The 23,014-nt window shown below is 43.5% G+C and overlaps 2 protein-coding genes across 21 annotated transcripts in view; one reads left to right on the top strand and one right to left on the bottom strand.

The window, feature by feature from the left end:
- The window catches only part of LOC124218892 (E3 ubiquitin-protein ligase Rnf220), an 81,784-nt gene extending 63,246 nt beyond the window's left edge, over positions 1-18,538 (top strand). For 7 of the 9 annotated variants that reach the window (XM_046625797.2, XM_046625794.2, XM_046625799.2 and 4 more), the window contains 5 exons: positions 14,363-14,634; positions 14,759-15,026; positions 15,955-16,415; positions 16,524-16,598; positions 16,944-18,538. In XM_046625797.2, coding sequence (XP_046481753.1) covers positions 14,363-14,634; positions 14,759-15,026; positions 15,955-16,415; positions 16,524-16,598; positions 16,944-17,015 — 1,148 coding nt within the window. In that variant the 3' untranslated portion in view covers positions 17,016-18,538. The other 2 variants (XM_046625793.2, XM_046625795.2) reach the window with 2 other exon arrangements.
- Positions 18,539-21,106: 2,568 nt separating this feature from the next.
- Positions 21,107-23,014, bottom strand: part of cher (filamin protein cher) — a 32,945-nt gene continuing 31,037 nt past the window's right edge. For all 12 annotated transcript variants that reach the window (XM_046629436.2, XM_046629439.2, XM_046629437.2 and 9 more), the window contains 3 exons: positions 22,448-22,889; positions 22,010-22,213; positions 21,107-21,903 (listed from right to left, as the gene is read on the bottom strand). In XM_046629436.2, the coding sequence (XP_046485392.1) occupies positions 21,719-21,903; positions 22,010-22,213; positions 22,448-22,889 (831 nt within the window). In that variant the 3' untranslated portion in view covers positions 21,107-21,718. The remainder of the gene's footprint in view (positions 21,904-22,009; positions 22,214-22,447; positions 22,890-23,014) is intronic.

Genomic DNA, 23,014 nt, shown 5'->3' with positions numbered 1-23,014 from the left:
CTCATCATCCGATATTATCAACACTTGTAACTATCAATTGACGATCCTGAGAAACACCCTCAGGTCCGTACGCATCAATTGTTTGTTTTTTATTTCTCGTATTCCGTTATATCGAAATTTATAACTAGTACACACAGGTATTATACCGGCAGACTTCACCCACATTCGGACCGACCAGACTGCAGGAATTAGCCTTGTATGGGGGTGCGGGGCAGGTGTAGAGGAGAGACCGGAAGTCTTTAGACAAGCGACGCCCTTTCATCTGGATGAACCAACAAATTCATACGTTGACTTTTGACTGCATAATCCCGCTTTGGTACGGCGCCTATTGTGCAGCCCGGATCGGTGGGAGGAAGTCTTTCGAAACGAGTCCTTTCACCCAGCAAGGGGTGTGCCTCCTTATACTACCTGTAGATATATAGAGGAGCAGAGGAGAAACTAGCTTTGTGAACGCCGCGCTGCACTGTTGAAATTAACTTTTTATCTCTTTTCCTTAACTGCGCCCACATCCCTTCCTAACTCCTTACCCCTTCTTAGGGGTACAATTTTTACCCACGGGGGTAAGATGGCCGTAAGTAAGAGATATATAGATCTAATATAGATTCTTGCGTACTTTGCTGTATTGGACTTTAACTGTGGCCCATCTCTTACCTTTGCCCACCTCACCCGGAATCAACCTAACTTGCTGAATCTGTCTCTGCACTTTGGTTCTCATATTTTTTTTTTCATATACACGCGCACTGTTGCGTACCGTTCTCATTTTATTCATATAAATTTGTGCTTCCCGGGTTGTTTTTCGGTTATAACGCCAAACTTATATACGTACAAGCTTCCTATATAATATATAACTCGTGCGGACCGGGGGTATCAGCAATTTCAACGATATACCATACTCGCTTTGTATAGCACGAGGCGATTTTTACATAAATATAAATATGTACCATAAAGTTGAGGATACGTGGCGCGGAAAAGAGATGGGGCGGGGGTTTTAAGGGGCTGTCACGACGCTGGAATTTTCACTCATTCTCTTTAAACGCATCGTCGAAGCTTGACAATACAGTGTACCTTTTGTGCGGTGGCCAGTTTTCGTTAACTCGTTGCATGACGCAAAATGATCCGAACTGTCGCGAGTTGTAACTGCGACTTAAGTCAAGTTTTGGGATCACGGTGTAGTACTACAACGGGGGTTCAGACCGGGACAAGAAGACGTGTGTGGTGTGAAAGCTTGCATGACTGGGGCTGGACTGTGAAGTTAAATGCGGTACAATGATTCCGAACAAAACCACCTCAGATATCTATTATTATTGTTATTATTACCATATATTACCGAGCCCCCCCTTCCTCTATTCCGCCAATCCTGCAATAAGGTGTGTAACGCGTTACCATAAAGCATCCTGTTAAGCCGTAGGGGTGCCAACCTTTCGAACAAACGGGTCGAACGAACCGCGAAAAGATCCGTCTAAAAACGCCGTGCGGGATTCTAACGATTCTTTAAGAATTCGCAATGTACCAGGTTTGGTGTTTTTTTGTTCTTTTTTCTAAACAAATGTAAGCGGCAATCGGTTGATCGGAAATGAGCCGGCAGTTGGAGGTTAGGTCCGAGATCGTGCAATTGTCAAGCTGTCGGTATAAAATGTTGACCAGATTTGAAGTGGGGTTCGGGGATGTACGTATATGTATAGAAACGCTCCGTCCCTTCTGACATCTGTATTAGCCCGCTAATAGAGGGGTTGACATTTTGTATCGTTCCGACTTTCGTACGTGACGAACACCCGGTGTAGTTGGCCCAAAGGTGCAGCGGCAGGAGCAGGATACGCACACATCTATAGATTTCCCGAATGACTTTGTACGAGTCCACTAATCCGTAGGTAACGCATAATGCCGAACGTTTGTTGGCCAGAAGCGAGAGTCAGTCAGTGGTCCTTGGTACAGATTATAAGGGGATGTTGTAGCGACGGGTCTGAATCCAGACGCGAAACAAATCACTCGCGCAAAACACCTTTATTCGAGTACTTATTAAGGTAAGTGTACCAGTTATCGACACGTTTAGATCCAATTGGTGACCATTTTATATTTTACAAAATTATAAACAATGGGTAAAAATTGTGAATTTCTCGATAACCAATCCAATTACTAGAGGGTTAGACACTAGAATTTATTCTATGGTAATTTTACCATACCAACCAAGGATTGAACAGATACCACCAAGAAAGGTCAATAATTGGGACAGGGTCAGTAACTGGTACACTTACCTTACTGGTCGGTTGTGCAACTATTGTTGCTAAATCTGTACCTGGCCAATCAGGGCACAGCCGCGGACACATTGCAACAAAATTCTCATAATCCATCTGACCAGTCGACTAGTTTTCCCAAAAGTTCCACCAAAGTAGTTCTCCGTCCATCTGGGGAGTTTGAAAGCGGTGTTACTTCGTCGACTCGTAGCCGTCGCTAACAACATCCCCTACCACCGAGTTACCCCGGGGTGTAGGCCACTATTAGTTGAGTTTTGGTGGTTCTAGTTCGTCCGTCAGTCAGTCAGTGGCTACGACCGGTCGGTACTGCGTGCAGTCTTCTTGCGTTTCGTCACTGATACTGTCGTATACGCGTGTAAAAAAGCAGTCTTGTGTGTGGGTGGCTTACGTTGCAGTTTTTGGAAGAACCAAGGCGCGTGTGCGCGTGTGTAAAAGTGTGAAAGTGTGCGTTTGTGAGACACGGGTCAAAATGTATCACAACGTCAATATATCGTTACTCTGGAATTTGTACTGTGAGCATAAAAGCATATGTACTTACACGTATCCCTGGATTACCTGTACTGTACTCTGTTTTTTTTTTTTTTTAACGACCAATCACCCCGCGGAACAGTACCTATAATAGAAGGAAATTGTTCCAAAAGTTGAAACGGATATTTATTCCAGTTTTTCGTCCCATTCCAATTATCCTATGGAATATCCTTTAGCGTTTGATAAATGTAGACACCGATCGTCGACACGTACTCTGGGTCGTTATATAACTTATATAATTGAGGCTAGTTTCTGAGATAATTGATTCTAAAGGACTTGTTGCGTGCTGTAAATAACGGCGCCCGGTGATTATAATCCGAATCTTTGAAAGGGATAGGGTTGAAAATCTACCGCATCACTTTTCGAGTCATACCGACTACGGCTGCCCATATATTATAACTCTTCAGATAACATTTGACTATAGGATCTTCTTCGGAATTAAACGCTTATATATATATATATATATAGATGTCAGACTCGAGTGTTGTAAACTGTATATGGCGGTCATAAAAGCGGATCCTTTGATGCTGTCGTAAATACCTTCATTTTTATAAATTAGTTTTGTCCTTACTTCTCATACCTACAAAACGCGTATAAGGCTACGGCCCGAAGCTGTACGTGAGTTTTCTGCAAACACATTTCAGTGCTAAAATTTGTACAGAAGACCGTTAAGAGGCAGGCGTTTAGTTCTTCGAATAGAAAATACTGCCCTGGTAAAAAACGAAATATCTCTCCGAAGGGTTTCGAAGTGTCTTTCTTGTGCTGCAAAGTATCCATAAAAAATTGTATAGCGTGCTGTGATTTTATTCAAATCGATTATGAGCGCAGTTAGTCAGGCCCCTTGTCCACTTCTTGGCAACCGTTATCACGATAATAACAATTTCAGAGGCAGGGAAGATCTTCAGGTGAGAAGGTGATAACGTTACGTTACCACCTCGTTTCCATGCCAGTAAGAGATTTCATCTTGTCACCTGCGACGGCGACATCGTTTCATTATCCCGAGTTTCGAATGGCCGCTCCTCTAGGAAGTCTTGGTAAAGATTATGATAAAAAAACTTGAATGAACTGGCTTGGACGCAGCGGAACGTTAAGTGGCGTGATCTCGAGCATGCAGGAGAAGCTCCAGAATGTTTAAACCTCCACACCTCCTACGATCCTTTGCACTCCGAAGCCATTTGATGTCTGGCACATCAGCATCCATGCGTTAAGGCAGAATTTAATAATTAATTTGTGCGCTGCTCACAGCGGTTAGTTAGCAAGGTTTGATTGGTCTTGACAACCCGAGCATCGAAGCGTTTCGCTGCTACTGTTGTTGCTGCTGCTGCTGCTGCTGCTGCCAATGTTGGGCAGCTTCGCTTCTACGCACATAGCGAACCCATGCATTCCATCGGTTGGGCAGAAGGTAATATTACAGTCATAACTGGACTCCGGGTATGGGATGATCGGTCGGTTTGTTGTCCGCGAGTGTCTGTCGGAACGTAGATTTCTATCACGGTTCAGCGATATCAAAGAACTGTTGGACCGAGCTCAGTGGTAAAGGAGCACTCGCGACCCGGTTGTTGCTCATGGGCACGGTAGTCACCTACAATTTTCACCGTTGTTAATTGGAGGTAAAAATTATTCTTGAGATGGACACATTTTCACTGACCAATTACCGCCCTTTGGAACCTCTGTAAGCAACGTTACGTTTCACCGTCGACAGTCGTGTCGGTGCACATTCCGCATTCCGTTGCGCCTTTATATCCGGTTGGGTAATTGCGACAATCGTTACAGGGCTGCACATTTATTTATCATCACCATTGTTATTGTTCGTCATAGGCACAATAACGCACGGTAGCCGTGTATACCTACATATAGGTGTATTTATTATCGAGATAGCGAAATACCCTCTGCAACTGTCGTTTTTTCTTAAACTCGCTTCCAATTACGAGGGGTTAGTTTAGTGGGCAGACCATTCTCGAATGGCAGTGCGTGTTCCTTGATAATGCAATAACGTATCCTGCAAAGTCCACTTCATAAAGCACCTCTATCCTTCTCCCTCCTCTCCTTCCAACCGGACACTTTCTCACTTGCGCTCCTTGTTTTTCAAACCTCGGTCCTTCCCCCTTATCTTTATCTTCGTTATCCGCTGCACTCGGCTGTGCTACCACACTCGGCTGTATGCTTTGCAGTTCAGCAAACGAACACCTTTACCTGCAATTTTCATAAACCAATCACCGTAACCTCCAACTTCAGTTTAATAAAGTCCCGTCCGCACTCGTTCTACAAATGGTGAAAACACGAATCATATTTCACTCACAATCGGTAATCTTCCTACATTGGGAGTAGAGGGAAATAAATACCTGTACGAACGATGCCCGATCATTAGAAGTTGTCACTCACAGGCTACTACAGGCTTGAAGGAAAACTCGGTGAGAATCGTTTCCAGTATAATCTCCGCTTGTCGAATACATACTCTGATATTTATGCAGCTGATCATCGTTGCGTTCATTTGAACAGTTTATGGGGTATCCACCCACCTGACGTTGAACGTGTTTATCGCCAGAGGACGATACGTAGAGCCGAGTTGGTGTTAATCGGATTCAATCGGCGCCACTCGGCGTTCTTTGACGTGTCGCTAATGGTAATTTGGGCCTAATATGATTAAAAATACACGGAAACGTTACGCGTGGAGGAAGAGCAGCAGATCTTCAAAGTTGGAAGCCCTGTTTTTTTTCGTCATTCGATTTACCGTGCCCGGCGACGATGTCCAAAAATTTGAAAACAAGCACATTTTTACACCGATAGTATTCAGACTTTATTGTAACCCAAGCGATCAAGTTTCGACTCGTCATTCCTATAGCTGCACTTCCCGCGCTGCCGGATAGTGTGGATAAACCTTTAACCGTGCGTTTAATCCGTACGTTTCAATTAATTCAGCTACCCTTGTCTGGCCGAGGAAAACGTATGTAGAAGGCGAGATCCGCGCGTGGACGATACTCAAGACTCCTCCTCGTTCACCGGGGCAGTACCTACGCGGCGCCCTGACTAAGTTATCACTTTGTTGGTCGGACGTGTTTATGAATATTGGCGAGTAGCCGAACACACGAACATGCGCGTATATATTACTGCAGGCACCGTGAGTGGAGAAACGGCGTTGCAGGTAGGAGGTGCGGAACCTCGTAGGTATATGTGTGAACGTGTTGGCCTGCATCGAGAGTCGAATATCGCGCGTGGAGGAGGCCCAACTTGAAGAACACAACCACGTATAGGAGGAGGTTTGGTAGCTGGCTAGCTGTCGAACGATTCTTGACCGCTATTAATTTCAATTCGGCATTCCCTTTGTGATTTTCTTTCTTTCTCACAGCATAAAACTGCCACGGAGTGGGTACTGCAATAACATACGACGCTGAAGTCGGTGTAACGTTTGTGTAACGAAACATTAGGGAAAAATTCATTATTTCTTAATTTTAGAATGACTTTCAAGGAGTTGGCTTTTCAAAACAATAGTATCTCTAAGGGTGCGAAGTAACGATTTTTCCCAAACATGCATCGTTAAGGTAACGTTGCTTACTTCGCCCTCATAATGACATATAACGCTATGCGCTCGTCGTCGTAGAATATTTCTGGAAAATTTATCGCGTAACGGGCCTTATCGTTGCCGATAACTGCGATGAAAATAACGAGTGAGTAATATTTATAATCATCCAGGGCGTCAAAGATCCCCGTTTGAACCCGAAATGGGCTTCGACCTTGTCTCCGTCTACCGTCGTTGCTGAAATAATGTGCAACAACAGGAGTCGAAGAGACGCCTGTGGTGCAAGTAGTCTCCCGCGAGGCTGACTACTCCTCCTCCTCATCCTCCTCATCCTCATCCCGCTGTGGTATACGAAGCGTTGCGATGATATATACGGGATTTGTCTTGGCGGCAAAGAGACATGCATCATCTAGCAAATATTAACCCTGATACAGCCCATTCGTTCGCTTAATTACAAACAGCAGTGATTTAAGAGCGACACTCGACGGGGGGATTTACCGACACTCTCGTGCACTTTTAGCCGTGCTTTGCTTATGGTACTTATTGTCGCTATTGGAAAATCTCCACGTGACGTCAGAGCCTGGTTGTTGGCGCCATTTTATCGCCACGTAAGCTAAGTTTTTAATTTTAATGAAGGCAAATCGTAACACAGAGGGTTTCAAATTACTCATGTCACATAAATTAATTAAACATAATCAATATATATCTGTTCTATCATTCACGCGCGAAAAAACACTGTCAACGGTCAGCTGTCAGCCTGGTTGCATTTGTTTACAAAATGAAAAATATTTATCGGCGAGAAAAAACCTTCGATCAAGGTCGGAAAAATATATTGATAAAGCTCGTGTAAAAGTTTGATACCGATCGGTTCAGCCGTTGCCGAGAAATCTTGCTCAACGACTTTGAAAACATAGCTTTGAGAAAAACGCGTTCAAAGTTTCACAAGCACTTTCCAACGCTCCGGGGGTCGTCTTTGCAAATGTGCGCGTAACTTTGAGAATATTTGTCGGATCGGCATGAAATTTTCTGCGTATATACTCGAATGTATGTACGATACGAAAAGGAAATTAAAGAAAAATCGATTTTTTACAAATTCTGACCAGGTATAACCCCTGAAAGGAGTGCGATACGTACCTACCCTGAGAAGTCTTCAAATATACGCCGACGAGTACGAAACAAATTGTCGTATAACGTACAGTGAGTTTTCCGGCTGGTGCAGGGTGCCGAGAGAGGGAGGATCCGGAGAGTAACAGAGAAAGGAATGTCTATATGAGCCTTCGGGAACCACCCCAAGCACGCCAACTGAGGGCTACCCGGGTCGACGCGGTGACGCGTGTTCTGCACATCGGCCAAAGGAAAGATCAGCAAAGTGAGGCTGATCTCTCTCTCTCGCTTTCCCTTCCGTTCCCATCCCTCGGGGTCTGAAAAATAAAACTGCATCGAGGCGGCTTTCAATAAAACTGCACGACCAACAACCCGGGGCTACTACGCCGGAAAGAAAAACCATGTCAAGATTTATGCGGTTGTAAAGAGATTTTCACCCGAATAGTTGTCAAGTATTCCGAATCTCGACTCTCTGCGATGATTTTAGTTTTTTTCTTCCGCCAGGAAGAAATTTCCGACGAAGAATATCAAGGCGAAAAGTACCCCGAAGGCGTACCGGTTGAGGACCCAGGTGACACGAGGTTCTTTTTTAATAACAAGAAAGTAGTCATCTCCTTGTTCGCCGGAGCTCAAGAATGACGCTGTAAAACTAAATTTACCTTTACCGTACGTTGCGCCGTCGACTATACAGCGACTCAACGAGGAAATTCTACGGCACACGTCTGCTTTGCGGAATTGAGTATAAGTAAGGCGTAGTCGCTGCAGTCTAGCTAGCTACGCGTTCACTGCCGAGCGGAGAGATTTCAACCAGCTAGCGGAGCAAAGAGATACTCTGGTATGCATGAAAGGAGGGATCCTTACAGCCTCCTTACTTACCCGCACCCTCAGACTTCGCTCTTGCTAACCGCCTGCGAGCCGCCTTCCTTCCTACGCTTCCATATTCTTAACTGCCAAACTTACTGCCCGCCAAGCCAACCAGCCCTGCACCCTAAGATAGCCCCCACATAACAATCTCTTCGCCAACCCTACCGATGACTTTCCTATATGTAATATCCCGGGCTGCGGTATCATTTGCAAATTACACCCGCGTAGAAAATTTGCGATCGTCAAAATTCGCGTTACTGTAGGTATGGTGTCTTTATCGTATCCAGTCGAATCTGTCGTATATTATCGTCTTATACCCAAAGCCATGTCTGAGGGGTTATACCTACCTAGTCAGGATTTTTCAAAAATCGACTTTTCCTCTCGTTTTCGTAATGTATATACATTCAAGTACATACGCAGAAAATATCATGTCGATTCGACAAATATTCGCTAAAATACGCGCGCATTTGCAAAGAGGCCTCGGAGCGTATGAGAGTGATTGTGAAAGATTAAACGCGTTTTTCTCAAAACTATGTTTTCAAAGTCAGTGAAGCAAGATTTCTCGGAAACGGCTAAACTGATCGGTATTGAATTTTTACACAAGCTTGATCGCTATATTCTTCAGTCCTTGCTCCAAAGTATCTCCTCGCCGGTAAATATTTTACATTTTGTCAACAAATCGAGGCGTAAATTTGTATGAAAGATCGATTTTCTTTTTGACAAGCCGCCGTTTTGGTAACAATTAATATTTTGCTTATTTCTTTGATTAAAGACCAGATAATACCTTACGTTAACTAATTCTTTTTTGTTTTCTCATTTCGGATGATCCAGTCCAGAGACATCTTGCTCACCGCAAGACGGCTTTTTTTAAAGGTGCTCCCGGAGATCGGCTATTGCAGCTTTAAAAATCTTTACGTTTACAAATAACAAATGTCAGAATAAAGTTCAACTTTACCCCAATATGTATATAAATTTTTACATTACCAGTCGAAAAATCACTTTTCTCCGGCCTTCTGACCAATTGTAAGTATAAACCCTTAAATTACGTGTCGATAAATGTTTCTCAACATCTCCGCACGTGCGATTACCGTTTCATACCAATTTGCCCGAGCTGTTTAATTGTTAAGAACGAGGTTGCGGATTGTTTTTGGGGTTCAAGTTATTAATAAAATGGTCAGTGGTTTGCGAGGGGTACGCCGGGATTAGCAGAATTACTGATGGACCATAAAGGGCTTCCCTGTTGTGGGGGGGAACGGAGGGGATGAAATGTACGGTGTACATGTATATATACATATATATACGTGCAACAGTCGTGATTCTGCGCTTTCGCGATCAATTATTTCACTCCGACGCCTTCCGTTTACGTGCTGCACCATACGCTGCCAGCAGGTATATATTTAAGTGGGGAAGGATTTGCATTTGACTGATCGGAAATACGTGCGTGGAAAGCTCCGAGTGTAAATCGCAATTGTTGTGTATTCCGGCAAGAGATCTGCGGGAAAATCGTCCGCTTTGGTACCGAAAGAACCGGAACAAGTATAATTGCCGCGTGACACGTTGAACGGCATCGCGTATCAATCAATCGCGGGGGAAAGATCGAGCCGGATCTGCAAAGTAGGTATAAGAGCCTAAAGTCCGGGTGAAAGCCCGCCGTAAAATCCACTCCCCCAAAACCCAGGAGACAACAGTTGTGGCTAAATGCCTGTCGCTTACCCGTTCGACCCCAGAAATTTGGCACAACTCTTTCGTTACTCAGCCTGCGAGTAGTTATTTAATTAAAACCGGATTACGGTATGTGTAAGTGTCTGCAGGGTCTGTCGCCCAGCCGAACTTAACGTTCGTGTGATGTTACATCCATTCTACTAATTACCGCGTTTTCCGATTAGATTTGCGTAAATATTGAATTGGATGCATGCTGTACCTACCTTTGCAATTCCCGTTAATTCATCAATTTTCAGTAATTCCTCGCTGTTGTAATTATACCTATCAAAGCTTGCCGATTGTATCCCTTACCGAATGAAATCGACATATTTATAGCCATTAAATTTTTATTTTTTTTTGCTCTTAAGGTGCCAGTCGAAAAATTTGACAAATGCTGATAAAAAAATTATCGTAAAAGTTGGAGGAAGTATAAAAATATTTAGAGGTCGCTAGCAATAAATTATTGTAATATTTTTTATATATTTTTATGTGTACACCTTGCGGACTTGTATATATATTAGTTGATTTATTTTTTTGTAACGTGGTCCAATTATCGTTCACCAATCAACAACAAACTTCGCCTAACAATTCCGCAGTTGGCTGTTCCCGTTTTTTATCCGAAAGATTAATAGTCTCGGAGAAATTTGGACAACAGTTTTTGCTACCGAAAAAAGAGTATCACATCACGTTAATGTCCCCACTTCGTTTTCAGTACTGATTTTTATAAACAGCGATTAATTGGACCACGATACGAGAAAAATAAACTATGTATAATACGTCCGTAAGGTGTACACATAAAAATAAATAAAAAAAATATTGCAATAATTGGTGGCGACCTCTTTTTTTCAGTATTTGTCACAAATCTTTCGAGTGGCACCTAACAAAAAAAGCAAAGTTAAAAAATGAATCACCCTAGACTATACATGATACACCGCGAGAGCATTATTTTGTTTATTTACAAATGGCGACGGGACATAATCATGTAAACTCAGCTCCACAATTCGTCGGAATAATTTATATAATATCAGACATCTCGGATTATCGACAAGTTTTTGAAAGAACAAACTTTCATCGGGTAATACACGATTGATGCCGAAGGTGATTGAGAAGAAGATTGAGAACAGATTACGGCATTCTATGAAACGGGCAGGTAACTAGGTTAACCTCGTAACCATAGCCAAGCCTTGAGCTTACCAAACACTATTTGCACAGTCATTAATTATCACAATGACCTTGTTATTTGATTCTAAAATTTAAACTCTCGTGCTAACGTATTTACTTAGATTATTTAACGAATTCTGTAAGCCGATTAGTGAGAAATCAACGGAGCTCCTGTAGACACGATGATGGGAATCGAGATTCAATTAAATGGCATAAACGGAAGTTGTCATGCCTGCATCGGGAGAGAAACTATTTAGATTTTAACATGCCGATAAAGCTAATGGGTAAAAGGATGCGTATCACTCGAAGCTGGCCGCAGATCGTGAATCCAGCAACGACGTTCGTTGTAGTCGGCAGAGGGTTCGTAATTGAGAACGATAAGACAAATATAAAATGGATCCTATATAAGCTATTGCCACCCGTTGGGGGACAAGGATTTCCAGTTAGGGTACTTCGCGTACACTTTAATATTCAGATATGACCGACTTTTAGCTCTCATTTCTCCTTGGCTCGGTCTCTTTTAATTAAAGATACTGCAGCCAAGGAGCTGGTTAGCGTATATCTAGATCCAGCATAGCTTGCTCGCCGCTGTTAGTCTTGGTGCCTGGCATAAATGATAGGACAGTTATGAAATTCAGTTGCGTGCCGAGGCAACGTGCAAAAGATAGCGGTATCCTCACTTTAGCCCGATGTATTGTTGTCGCCCTGCAATAAAAAGATAAAAGTTTCCAAAGAAAATACCTGAAGAACGCGGCGCGAGCCCTCCTTCCTTATTACGTCGCTTAATCACGTGATCTTTCTCCTACAATGGTAGCTTTAAACGTAAACAGCTGTTTCACGCTGACATCTCTCTCCTCTTGACAAACCCTCCAGGGCCGAGTCTCTTCTCAAATTCCACTTATTTCCAAATCGAAACACCTGGTCTAACCAGCTTGTCAGTATAGTGAATGTTCTGATTTGAACATGCGAAAAATAATCGTACGTGAGCTTGGGAATCGGGCTGGAACTGATCGAACTATTATTTACATTTCGTAACCTCAAAAGTCCATTCGACTTTGTCACTTCGAGACTACGGTTACCGTTTCAATGATATTATTCGATTTCTTTCCAATGTATCCTCTACTAGCAATTGACGAAAACGACTAGGCGTGAGATAGACGACAGTCTAGACTGGAGGTTGAAAATTAAACGTCTAGATCCGCAAGGCGAAGGGGTCGAGAGCTCGTGTGCATCCCTGTTTCTTTCAATAAAGGAACGAAAGAGAATATTGAATACAGTGGCGCGCACATAAATTTGCAACCGTACTTAATTGAAGGGGAAAGAGGTCTCGGGCACAAAGAAATGTTAGCCGGATAGCCGCGCAGATAGGATATGTTAAACGGTTCAAGAATGCCGCTCTTCTCTGCAAATAAACGAAATGAAACGCAAACGGAACCGAGCTAGAATCTACCTACGGCCAACCGAGCTGAAGGATATATCTATTGAACGTCGAAACGTCTTTTACACGGCGTAGAACTTGTAATACTACTGTCCGTTGATTTTTCAATGACAATTCGTTCGCATGGAAAAAATCTGCATCCAACGGAAACGACAATGGTGCGCGTAACTCGTGATGCTTGCGGCATCAAAGGCATCGGGCAGGATGTGTAAAAGTCTGATAAACAAATATATGCTGATGTATTGTCAAAACAGCTGATGCATATGCTCTCCGATTTTGGAAATGAGAAAGTGAAAATAAACGCTACGTGCTTTGCTCTGCAAGAGTTGAAATATATCTGTATAAGTGAAACATGGATGCGATATGTATCGTGAAGTGGGAGGCTTTTTTTCAATTTTTTTTTTTTTTTTTTTATTTTTCTTTCGAGTGGGCTTGTGTAAGAAGGCACGAGACTTGCTCTCGCCAACTGAAACAGGGGCGGGGGGGAGGGGGATACCAAATGTTCTTTGTCTTCTAATACGCGAGCAAACGTCAACGGATGCCGCTCGCGGCTATCTGAGTTCTTGTAAAAATAGACGGGCGGGGGTCTACGGAGTAATATGTGAATGTTTTCCGGATATGCGGTTATTTTGTTTGGAAGGTCGGTTGGACACCGTACCCAACATCTCAGTCCCACCACTCCTTCCCACTCCAGACAGCGATGCCTTAATACATGCTTGCTACCTCACTCTGCACTATACCACGCTACGCTAGTTAGGAGGTTGAGAGACTGACTGGTGGTAGGCGGCGGTAGGCGGTAGGCAAGTAGGCAGTAGGCAGTGCCGGACGGTGCAAATAAATAAACAGTTGTGTGAAACGACCCAGCTGGGTACACCCGGCTCATACGATGTGTACACCATACACCACCCACTTAGTAGACTGGTCCAGTTTCCTCCATTTCTCTCTCTTGCGCTCCAAATTAAAGTAACAACTCTTCAACAACTCGATCTCCTCTCTTGTCAAAGTGTCAACATTTTCCCTTACCCTTTAAGGGGGCGTTTACGGCCAAACAATCGATGTTTTACATTTTTGTACACTTTCAACCCTCCTCTGAATAGGCTCGTATCGATTTAGGACCTAAAAAACATTAAACGCGTTTTGCATCGCTTTTGATACTTCAAACTTGCTCGCAAGGTTTCTCCTATAGTTTCTGACCGATTCACCTGAAATTTTCACATGTTATTTTTTTTTTTTTTTTTAAGTATTTGTCGTACACTGTCATAGCATTTTGTCCGATTTCTCACCTGGGAGTGAGATACCCCAAATTTTGTGTTGAAAGACGGCTCATTTTTTGTCATGATTCTTAAAAATGATTTATTTTCATTTAAAATAAAGTTCTTGAAAAATTCCTATGACAATTTATGGGCATTTGCAAGTAGATTATGCCATGGAAATCCGTATTCTATGCCTCAAATATTAAACTAGAAACCATGCGCACAATGAAGTATCACCTTTTTACACCCTATTAAAATTGCACTCTGTGCATCACCCTGATACATTTAATTTCCTGCATGAGAAAAAAATTAACTGAAATTCCTGTAAATGCCCCCTTGAGCACGTTTCCACAAGTGGTTTAATACACGTGAAGTGCGTACCCTATTATCTCCTATTTCGAGAATGCCTCTTACACCACACGCTATATATGTTTTTTTACAGTGGAAACTATCGCTTTGAGAAATGAAGGCGCAAAAGACTATTGCAAAAGCACAGTTTTACGTACTCTGTTCAGCCAAAAATGTGTTTCTTCTTTAATTCCAGGTAAAAAGAAATTCCCTTCCGACCCCTCATGTTGTCCAGTATGCGGTGTGACTGTTCGTCCCCAGGAACTTGAGCAACATTTTGCTCAGGAACTCGACCGATTGTACAAGGTATCATCGACGACACCTCGGCCACGATCATCGCGATCTTCGGGACCCCCGGGACATCCTCAGGACCACCCTCACGCGCCGCTTCTCCACGCACCATCGGCGGCTGACGGAACGCTCCAAGGACGATGGGAAACTTACAAACGAATCAAAGCCAATAGACAAGTGAGCAGCGATCCTGATATTGAATAAATCAATCCTCGATCGAGTTCAAAGAACTCAATTCCAAGGGAACATCCGAAAGAATACGCACGGTCACAATATTCTTTGCTTTTGGTATTTCTTTTAGGCGAGAATTCGTGTCAAAAATCGAAAAAGAAAAGCTGATGAACCGTCGTGCCCTGTGTGTAGTGAAAGATTGTCTGGAAGTCCCGAGGAGTTGAATCAGCATGTTGAACGTTGCTTGAACAAACACAATGGCAACCCTGCGGGACAAAATCCTGGAATCGACGACGAAGAGGTTGACGTCGAGGGAGATCCTGAAACATTTGAGGAATACGAGTGGGCGGGACAACGGCGAGTTCGCGCAACCTCAATGCTAGTTGGCGGATTCTCGGGTGAGTCGGCTCGTTCATCAATCTTTATTTAAATCGTTTACAATTTTGCGATTCCACATGTTTTCGTAGGGTGTCTAGAGTTGCTGGAACGAGATGTCGTTACCGTCAGGTGAAATCGTTAACTCGTTAATGTAATTGTACAGCTAAACCTTGAATTTGTCATCGACTGCACTAGTGCGTCATGTGGTTTCTGAATGGAGGGGTGGATATGGGGTATACGGTGGGGTGTTGTGCGACTCGCCAGCTCACCACTAAACCACAGTTGCGTGCAGTAGGCCACTTTGTATACGTTGATCGCCGACTATCCATTAGAGGCATTCGCCACGCTGCTGATAATTTTCTATTAAGCTTCCAACTCGATATTCTATAACGTGTCTCACTAACTGCCGACGAATATTTGTGATCGGAAGCTTCAGTTCTTACCATGCAGCGTAGGTCTTCATACCTGTGCCTGTATAATGAATCATGTGATAGGATTCCATGCCTTGTAATAGTGTCGGGAATTTCAGTCTATTGAAGACTATCGTCTAAATTTATTATCATCACTGATGTCTGTACTAACCGGATGGCTGACTAGCGTCCTCGGCCTGAGTCGGTTAGGAGCAGACGAAATCGACACCAACGTTTCAATAGCCTCCATGGAACTAACGAATCATGTGGTTCACTGCATAGGTGATTGGTTAAAGTGACAGAATTATGTGAGTAAATCTGTTTCTGATAGGCTATCACCTACGTGATCCATTAGTTTAACTTCGTGTATTGGAGCGCTAGTGTTGGTTTTTGGGACTTCCAATCGGCACAAGCTGCCGTGTGCTGGAAGCATATGAGTCAGCCATCCAGTTAGCGTAGAGACCGGTGACTATTATACCTGAAGCTTGAGAATCGAATGACGATCGTCGCCTGGTCTCTGTTGTTGTTTCATGTTCAGCTGCAGGCCTGGCAACATCGTCAAGTAATCGAAGTATCGCCGGCGCGCTTGGCGGTCAGCAGGAAGACGAGGATATAGACTTAGTAGTGGACGGTGACGATGCTGCACAATTTGGTCCGGCACAATACTCGGAGGCGGATGTCGTCGCGCCTCGTGCCGAAGGCACTCCGAGGGAACAAAAAGAGCGCGACGCACTCCGAGAGGCGGTAATATCGCCGCATGCACCACACACACCCCACACTCCTCCGGAACAGCCTCATGGTGCTCAGGTTGAGGTGAAGCCGGAACCGGGATCCATCCTTCCCTCAGGGCAACATAATCGCGAGAGCGACGAAATCGACGCGGCGTCAAACGCCGTTTGCAGGGATTCCGACGCCCCGGTTGTCGAAGCGTTGCGCGGAAGGATCCGAGATCTCGAAGCTGAAATGCGAGTCCAACCGTTCAAGTGTCTCATATGCATGGTGAGTTTCGCGATCCTGGCTCTTGCCGATACTACCCCTCGACATTCCTTGGGCCTATAACAATTCTCAGCTTATATAACCTGGAGTTTATACTTATCCTGTTTCCAGGAACAATACAAGAAACCGGTAACCTCCGTTTGCTGCTGGCACGTACACTGTGAACAATGTTGGCTTCACACTCTGGTAAGTCGCTAAATATTTGCGATTTTATACATTTGAACACAACTGACGGACTTCGTCGTATAGCTTGACTGATGGAACTGGGTTATCTCAGGTCAATCCCTATGCTTAAGTGTAATGAATAATTGTGTCGAACAGTTGGTAACTTGGTCACATTTTCTGTCCCAAAAAGACCTAATTTCTTGATCAGACTTTCTTCATTCTCCCTCGAATGAAGATTTGGACGACTTACTCATCATTTTGTAATTACTGGCCATGGCAACTACCGAAGGCAATGGGCTTGAGAATGAGGTGCTACAGGGGAATACACAATCGCTGACGGTAGGATTTCCATATTTATGATTTCAGGGGGCGAAAAAATTATGCCCGCAGTGCAACATGATCACATCGCCGGCAGACTTGAGACGCATTTACATGTGAGGCTGCCAACCATCCACGTCGCGTAACTTTTCCAACCGTTCACGGTTTTCAAAAGTTCACTTGCAGACCTTGACCAATCATTTGTTGATACGGTCTGACCAACGGTCCAAACGGACGCGGCCATCCAAATCTAAATCTCTATTAACCCAGTGCACACTTGTATATTTGTATATTACCTTAAATTAAAGATTCATAATAATAAGAAGAAAATTTGAAAAATAACACGTCATGCATTTATAGTAATATAGTAGGTGAATTAATATCTGGACTGTATCTTCCAAGTATATATTACATAATTAATTAATTGAAAATCGCCATCATGAATACAGGTTTAAAACATCGATACCACAAACTGCAAACGCCTCTGTATACATATTTACAAAGTCTACTCAAACATCAACCCACAAGGTGTGTATCGAACGGACGTATGCCTACTCTTAAGCACACACAATAATTGTACCATGGTGAAAATGCGTAATCAGTTTATGCACTAATGATTTGATCTATTTATTTTTATATTTATTTATGATGTTGGCAAATATTGTTTCTAGGTTCTCGTGATTCGTAAGAGTCATTGTCGATGGAAGAGTTCAAAGAGATCAGGGACACTTGCAAGCAATGTACTTGGATGTTTTATGCTACTTCTTGCAAGCGTCTGACCCTATAGATAATTCATTTAGTACTTCAGTCCAGAGGTGCTGAAATAGTTTTGACAACTCTCATCCGAACGTAATTCGAACACGATATTCTGTTGATTCATTGCAAAGTATAGAAAGCGACCCCCGAATTTCCTAATCTACCGCTTAGTAAATATCATCCTTTACCAGACAGTTTCTAATCTTTTCTTCTATGGATGTTTAAAATTAAAAAAAAAAAAAAAGATCACTACCGCGAGTATTACGAATCATATCATCGAATGCCTGGTGCGTCTTTGATCGATCAATACTTGAGGCTTTTCGAATCTCTCTTCGCGAGGCGGTCGACGGATACGGGTAGCTGCAACTTAAGGGGGTGCCCTGGTCGATTTCGACGTTGACGTGCCTATATATCTCCGAATATCCAAGTCCACGTATCGAAAACGTGGAAAGCGGCTCCACAGTGCGATCCTCTATACAATTTTGAACTAAAACACCCCAATGCATTTCCATTTAACGCAGAAATGTATTAGTGTTTTTGTTCAGAATTTTGTATATAATCGCACTGTGAAGCCTTTTCCCCCTTTTGCGATACGTGGACTTACACGTTCCGAGATATATACGTTAACGTCGAAATCGACCAGGGTACACCCTTAAATACCGCGTGAACGGAGATGGAATGCCAAATAATTTTCTATGTGATAGGTTTGTACACGAACGAACGTATTCAGATAAAGTTGAGCAAATCGATATACGAATAACGTGGAAGAACTAAGAAAACTGAAGTATAAGTGTAAATTAAAGCGAATATAAACACGAAATAAAAAGTTTCTTGCAGAAAACGTGAACAACAATTCTGTACTCAATAAAACGATCATGGAATATGTAGACGAGATGTTATATTGTATAAAATTTATTTTCCGTTCCTCACCGATGACACCCTACAGGCCCCAAGCACCCTACGTTGTATAAGGTATGGTTCTATTTACCTCCCTCGATAATAAGAAGTAGAAAAAGAAAGGTGAAATACAGAAAGCTGAATAAAAAATGTGTGTTTGTATGCGGGAGTGTGCTCTACGTCTGCGTATATGTGGAAAAACCGACAAAATGGCGGAGTTATGCGAGACATTTGTAACAAGCCTGCTGGGTGGCTGGAAACGCGAGCCGCGGGGGAGAGGGTAAGGTTTTCTCTGTCGAAGAGTGACCGTGATAAAACGAAAGCTTTTTGCCGACCCGGTGTGTGTAGGTGTGCGGACGCCTCTCTGCTTGCCTGCGACGAGGAACGTAACTCTTAGTACTATGTATGTAGGTAGGTAGTTAGGTATCTGACACCCGGCTGTAGGTTGCGACCTTCTTGAAAGAGAGAATATGCGCGAAGAGAGGAGGCAGGAAGATGCAAGAGGACAGAACGCGAATAAAATCAAGTGGGTGGTACGCGGAAGTATAGGATCGCCACGCCTCTAGCCCGGTCGTTGTTAGTTCGTCCCTCCTTTTCCTAGGTAGAAAGGTAGGTTTTTCTTGTATCCGTGTCAGCGCCGCAGGGACGAAACTGGTTAACGAATTTTCCGAAAAGGTAAGTGAGAGACCATCCAAGTAGTCGTGTTGATTATACGTTCATTTCTCTGCTTGACCGGTATTATTCACACTTTTTTATGATATCTCTCGTGAAGAAATAGAATTCCAGACAGAACCGAGGCATTCGCTCCGGGTGGATGAGTACGTCTGTTCGCCTAACTGCCGAAGAAGAGAAAAGGGGAAGAATAAAAAAAACATCCAGCTACGTGCCGCGAGAGAAATAATTTTTGAATCGCTCTCTGTAGGTGGAGGATCCGAGGATCAGGTGGTTCCTCTGCCAACACTTTCCGTCTCTCTCTGTTCCGCGGCTTGCCCCCCCCCCCCCCCCCCCCCCCCCCCCCCACCTCTCGCCGCCTCTAATTGTTAGGGTGGGGGCGGGCTAGGAAGAGAGCAAGAAAAGTGGGGGCCGGTCTATACTTGGTCTGGGCCAACCGCCGCGAACGCGAGGCCGAACGTCGTGGCTTATACGCCTGCGAACGTGTCGAAAAAATTGACAAGCACCGCCCCCCAGCCGTAGCCAACCACGCAGTCGCCTCCTAGGAGGTGTAATACGAACCTACCACCTACCCACCTACCCACCTTTCCACCTAAACCCCGCGGTAACCTGCTACGACGTCGTCGCGACGCCCGCGCCGTCCTATAAAACGTTAACGTATACACACGCCCCCTCAGCCTTCCGGAGCGTCAGGTGTTGGCTTTAGTCAATACAACGTCGTGTTTAACCGTCCGACTACGACGCACGCCTAAATGGAACCCCACGCCTCTTCAGGTAACTTCGGGGGGCGTCGTAACACTCCAGGGCGGACGTTTTGCTTCGATATTGTTGTAAACCTACCGAGGAAAAATTTATCCTTTGCTGTAGCTGTGAGCCAACTAGCGACGCGAACAACGAGCATGAGCTTTAATTACCTGCGGCGAAACCATTTTATATGTTCACCGCGGGGAAACAGCTTTTGGAAAATTATTTCTTTTTTCCAACGGCGTCGTTCGCTCCGGTCACAGGGTTGTTGACCCAATATTAAAGGCTTGCGCGGTTCTAAACCGATTTTTACCGACAAAATGTAACGGAGTTTCATTGTTGTACAGGAGTAGATTGGTTGGAACATTTCATTCCGTCACTGAAAATAGTTTCCTTTTTATAACTCTTGAATCGTATACAGTTTTGTATCCCTCGAATAATGACCAAAAAGAATACACAAATAAGGAGCTAGAAAACAGCAGGACTTTCCTATCGTTTTTTGAACTTTTTACCACATGCAAATCGCCGTTTGAACGTGAAGATAGGTGAATAAATTATTCTTGGTATAAAGTACCTATGAAGTAAGAACCACAGTGTAAGTCTAACATCTGAATGAATTACCATTTATAAATTGAAAGCGCTTTAACTTAATGTACGAAATGCTGATCTTTCAAAATTTCTGAAAATCATCAGTGATGTAGAGATGAAACAAACTGTACCTACGCATTATTCCGCGCCACCTAAGCGAAATTTGCTTAATTGGTCCACATTCTATCCAAAAATTACCTCCCCGATAAGGTAAAATGCAGCTTCGTGAATACTGGTGAAATTGGATTAGACCAAGTTAGGTACAAACATAATCCTATTATCTTTAGACCGTTTATGAATCCGCGATTTGTATCGACTAGATTAATTCGTACCGTTCCGGTCAGCGTTAGAATTCAGAGTTTACCCAGGTTTAGTTGTTGAATTCAAAATTAGGTGGCAGTCCAGAAAGCCGCTATGTAAATTTTAAATACGACGAAGCCTCGATTACACATCGTGAACTGCGATAACCACTGTAAAATAACCACGATAGTGTACATCTGGAGTTGAGTAACCTTTACACTGACGAGGGTAGACGGATATAAAGAAAAAGTAGATTAATAAATATATTAGTTTATTTCTATATTATTGTATAATATAATTCATATGTATGTAATGTATTTTCATATATCTGTATGTGGTAAATTGATATCATATAGTTATTACGCATTTTATTGCAAATACGACTTGATTCGCATAATATGGTATGATAGACGAACAGGTTACTCTACAGTAGAATAAAATCAAATTAAGGCACGATCCGTGGCTTGATGATGAATGGTGAACGATCAGGCGAGTTAACTATGCTAACAGAATGATTCGGTCATATTTTTCTTTGTAAATAATTTCGACTTGGTCGCCTTGTAGAACACTTTAAAAATTAGGTCAATGGTCATGTGCTCGGTGGTTGAACGATGGAATATCACTACTTTTGCGTTATTACTGAGGATGAAATTCTGAAAGACGCTGTGAAAAAACATATAAAACACTTGCTACATGCTCCACGAAATAAATTTGAAAAATATTGGAGCAGTTTCGTTTGACTCAAGCACCGAGACACTGTGATCATAGGCCTGAGTATAGACATACGTAGGGAGTTGCTGTTGTATTTACAAATTGACTTGATTTCATGATATACTTAAGATGCATTACCGGCGTAGGGTTTAACTTTACACCTCAACCTTGTAGGGTGAACCAGGTATATGATCGTCGCCCCACTTAACGAGGACGATGTAGTCACCACGTTCACGGACAAGGTAACTTACGTTGTAATTGTGTCTTCCGGTATGCTTGACGTAAACCTCTTCGCAGGGTCCTTTGGGACCGTGAATCCCGACGAACAAGATGTTGTTGCCTGTGAGGGTGAAGATGAAAATTAATCAGCACGATCGATTCAGCGACAATCATATCTACGCGAGTTTTCTTCATCTTCCCGCTGACATGGGCTAAAGATTTCTTACCGGCATCACCGGCGTGAACGGTGAATTGATTCTGCTTGCCGAGGTAGGCCTTCTTCAGACCCATACCCTTGCTGGTCACCTTCGAAGCATCGGACTTGAAGAGCGGAAGAACTGGTCCAACGTTCTTTGACTTGGAGATTTTTTGTACGGTCTCAACCACGACTGAGCTAGTTTCTTGCGCCCCCCTTTCAGCCAGGTCGGCACCTATAAGGGCATTGATGGATAATTAATTCGAAGGGACTGGACTTATACGCCCTGGATTTCGGCACCCTATCCTTGTTTTCGGTAAGAAACACAAGGAGTTGTGCCAGTGTACCGGAATCTACTTGACCACCGGCAGAAAAGCCACCGACCGGTTATCTAGCCAGTAATGCTCGCATGGTAACGTGTGCTTTGCCCTCGAACGATAAGTTGGGAATGGACCAAAAGTATACCTACCAGTGCATGGAACCTTGTACGGCGATCCGACGATGTGGTAACCATTGTACTTGATGCTGATGTAGTAGTCACCCGGTACCAGCGGAGTGTATCTAACCTTGTAACCTTCTTCAACCTCTGTGCAGTCCATCGCGACTCTGCTAGGCCCATCAACCGATACTGCAAGTGCCCCGGCACCAGCGTTACAAGTGTCAATAATAAAGTCCGTCTTCTGACCAGTCTTTATTTCCGTCAAGCCATTTCCGTACGCGTGAAGTGCCGCAGGGTCTGCGTCTACCTTGCCGACCTTGATACGGAACGGGCTACCGGGTATGTGAACACCGTTGAACTTGAGGTGAATGTTGTGTATTCCATTCTCCCGTGCCATGAATCTCACTGAGTAAGTTTCCGAATCGATCGACTGGATGAAACAGTCATCTTCGATTCCGCTCGGGGAAACGATCTAAAAAAAGAAAATAAATGGATAATGAGGGAAAAACATTTGAGGAACATTCCAAAGTGCTCTTCGAATTACAAAGATCTTTATTGAAGTATTATTCTGGGCCTTCCGATATTTTCCTACTCAAG

This window comes from Neodiprion pinetum, chromosome 5, assembly GCF_021155775.2.
Source record: "Neodiprion pinetum isolate iyNeoPine1 chromosome 5, iyNeoPine1.2, whole genome shotgun sequence".
In the NCBI taxonomy this organism is placed as follows: domain Eukaryota; kingdom Metazoa; phylum Arthropoda; class Insecta; order Hymenoptera; family Diprionidae; genus Neodiprion; species Neodiprion pinetum.
The sequence above is the reverse complement of the archived record's forward strand: the minus strand, read 5'-3'. Positions and strand labels throughout refer to the sequence as shown.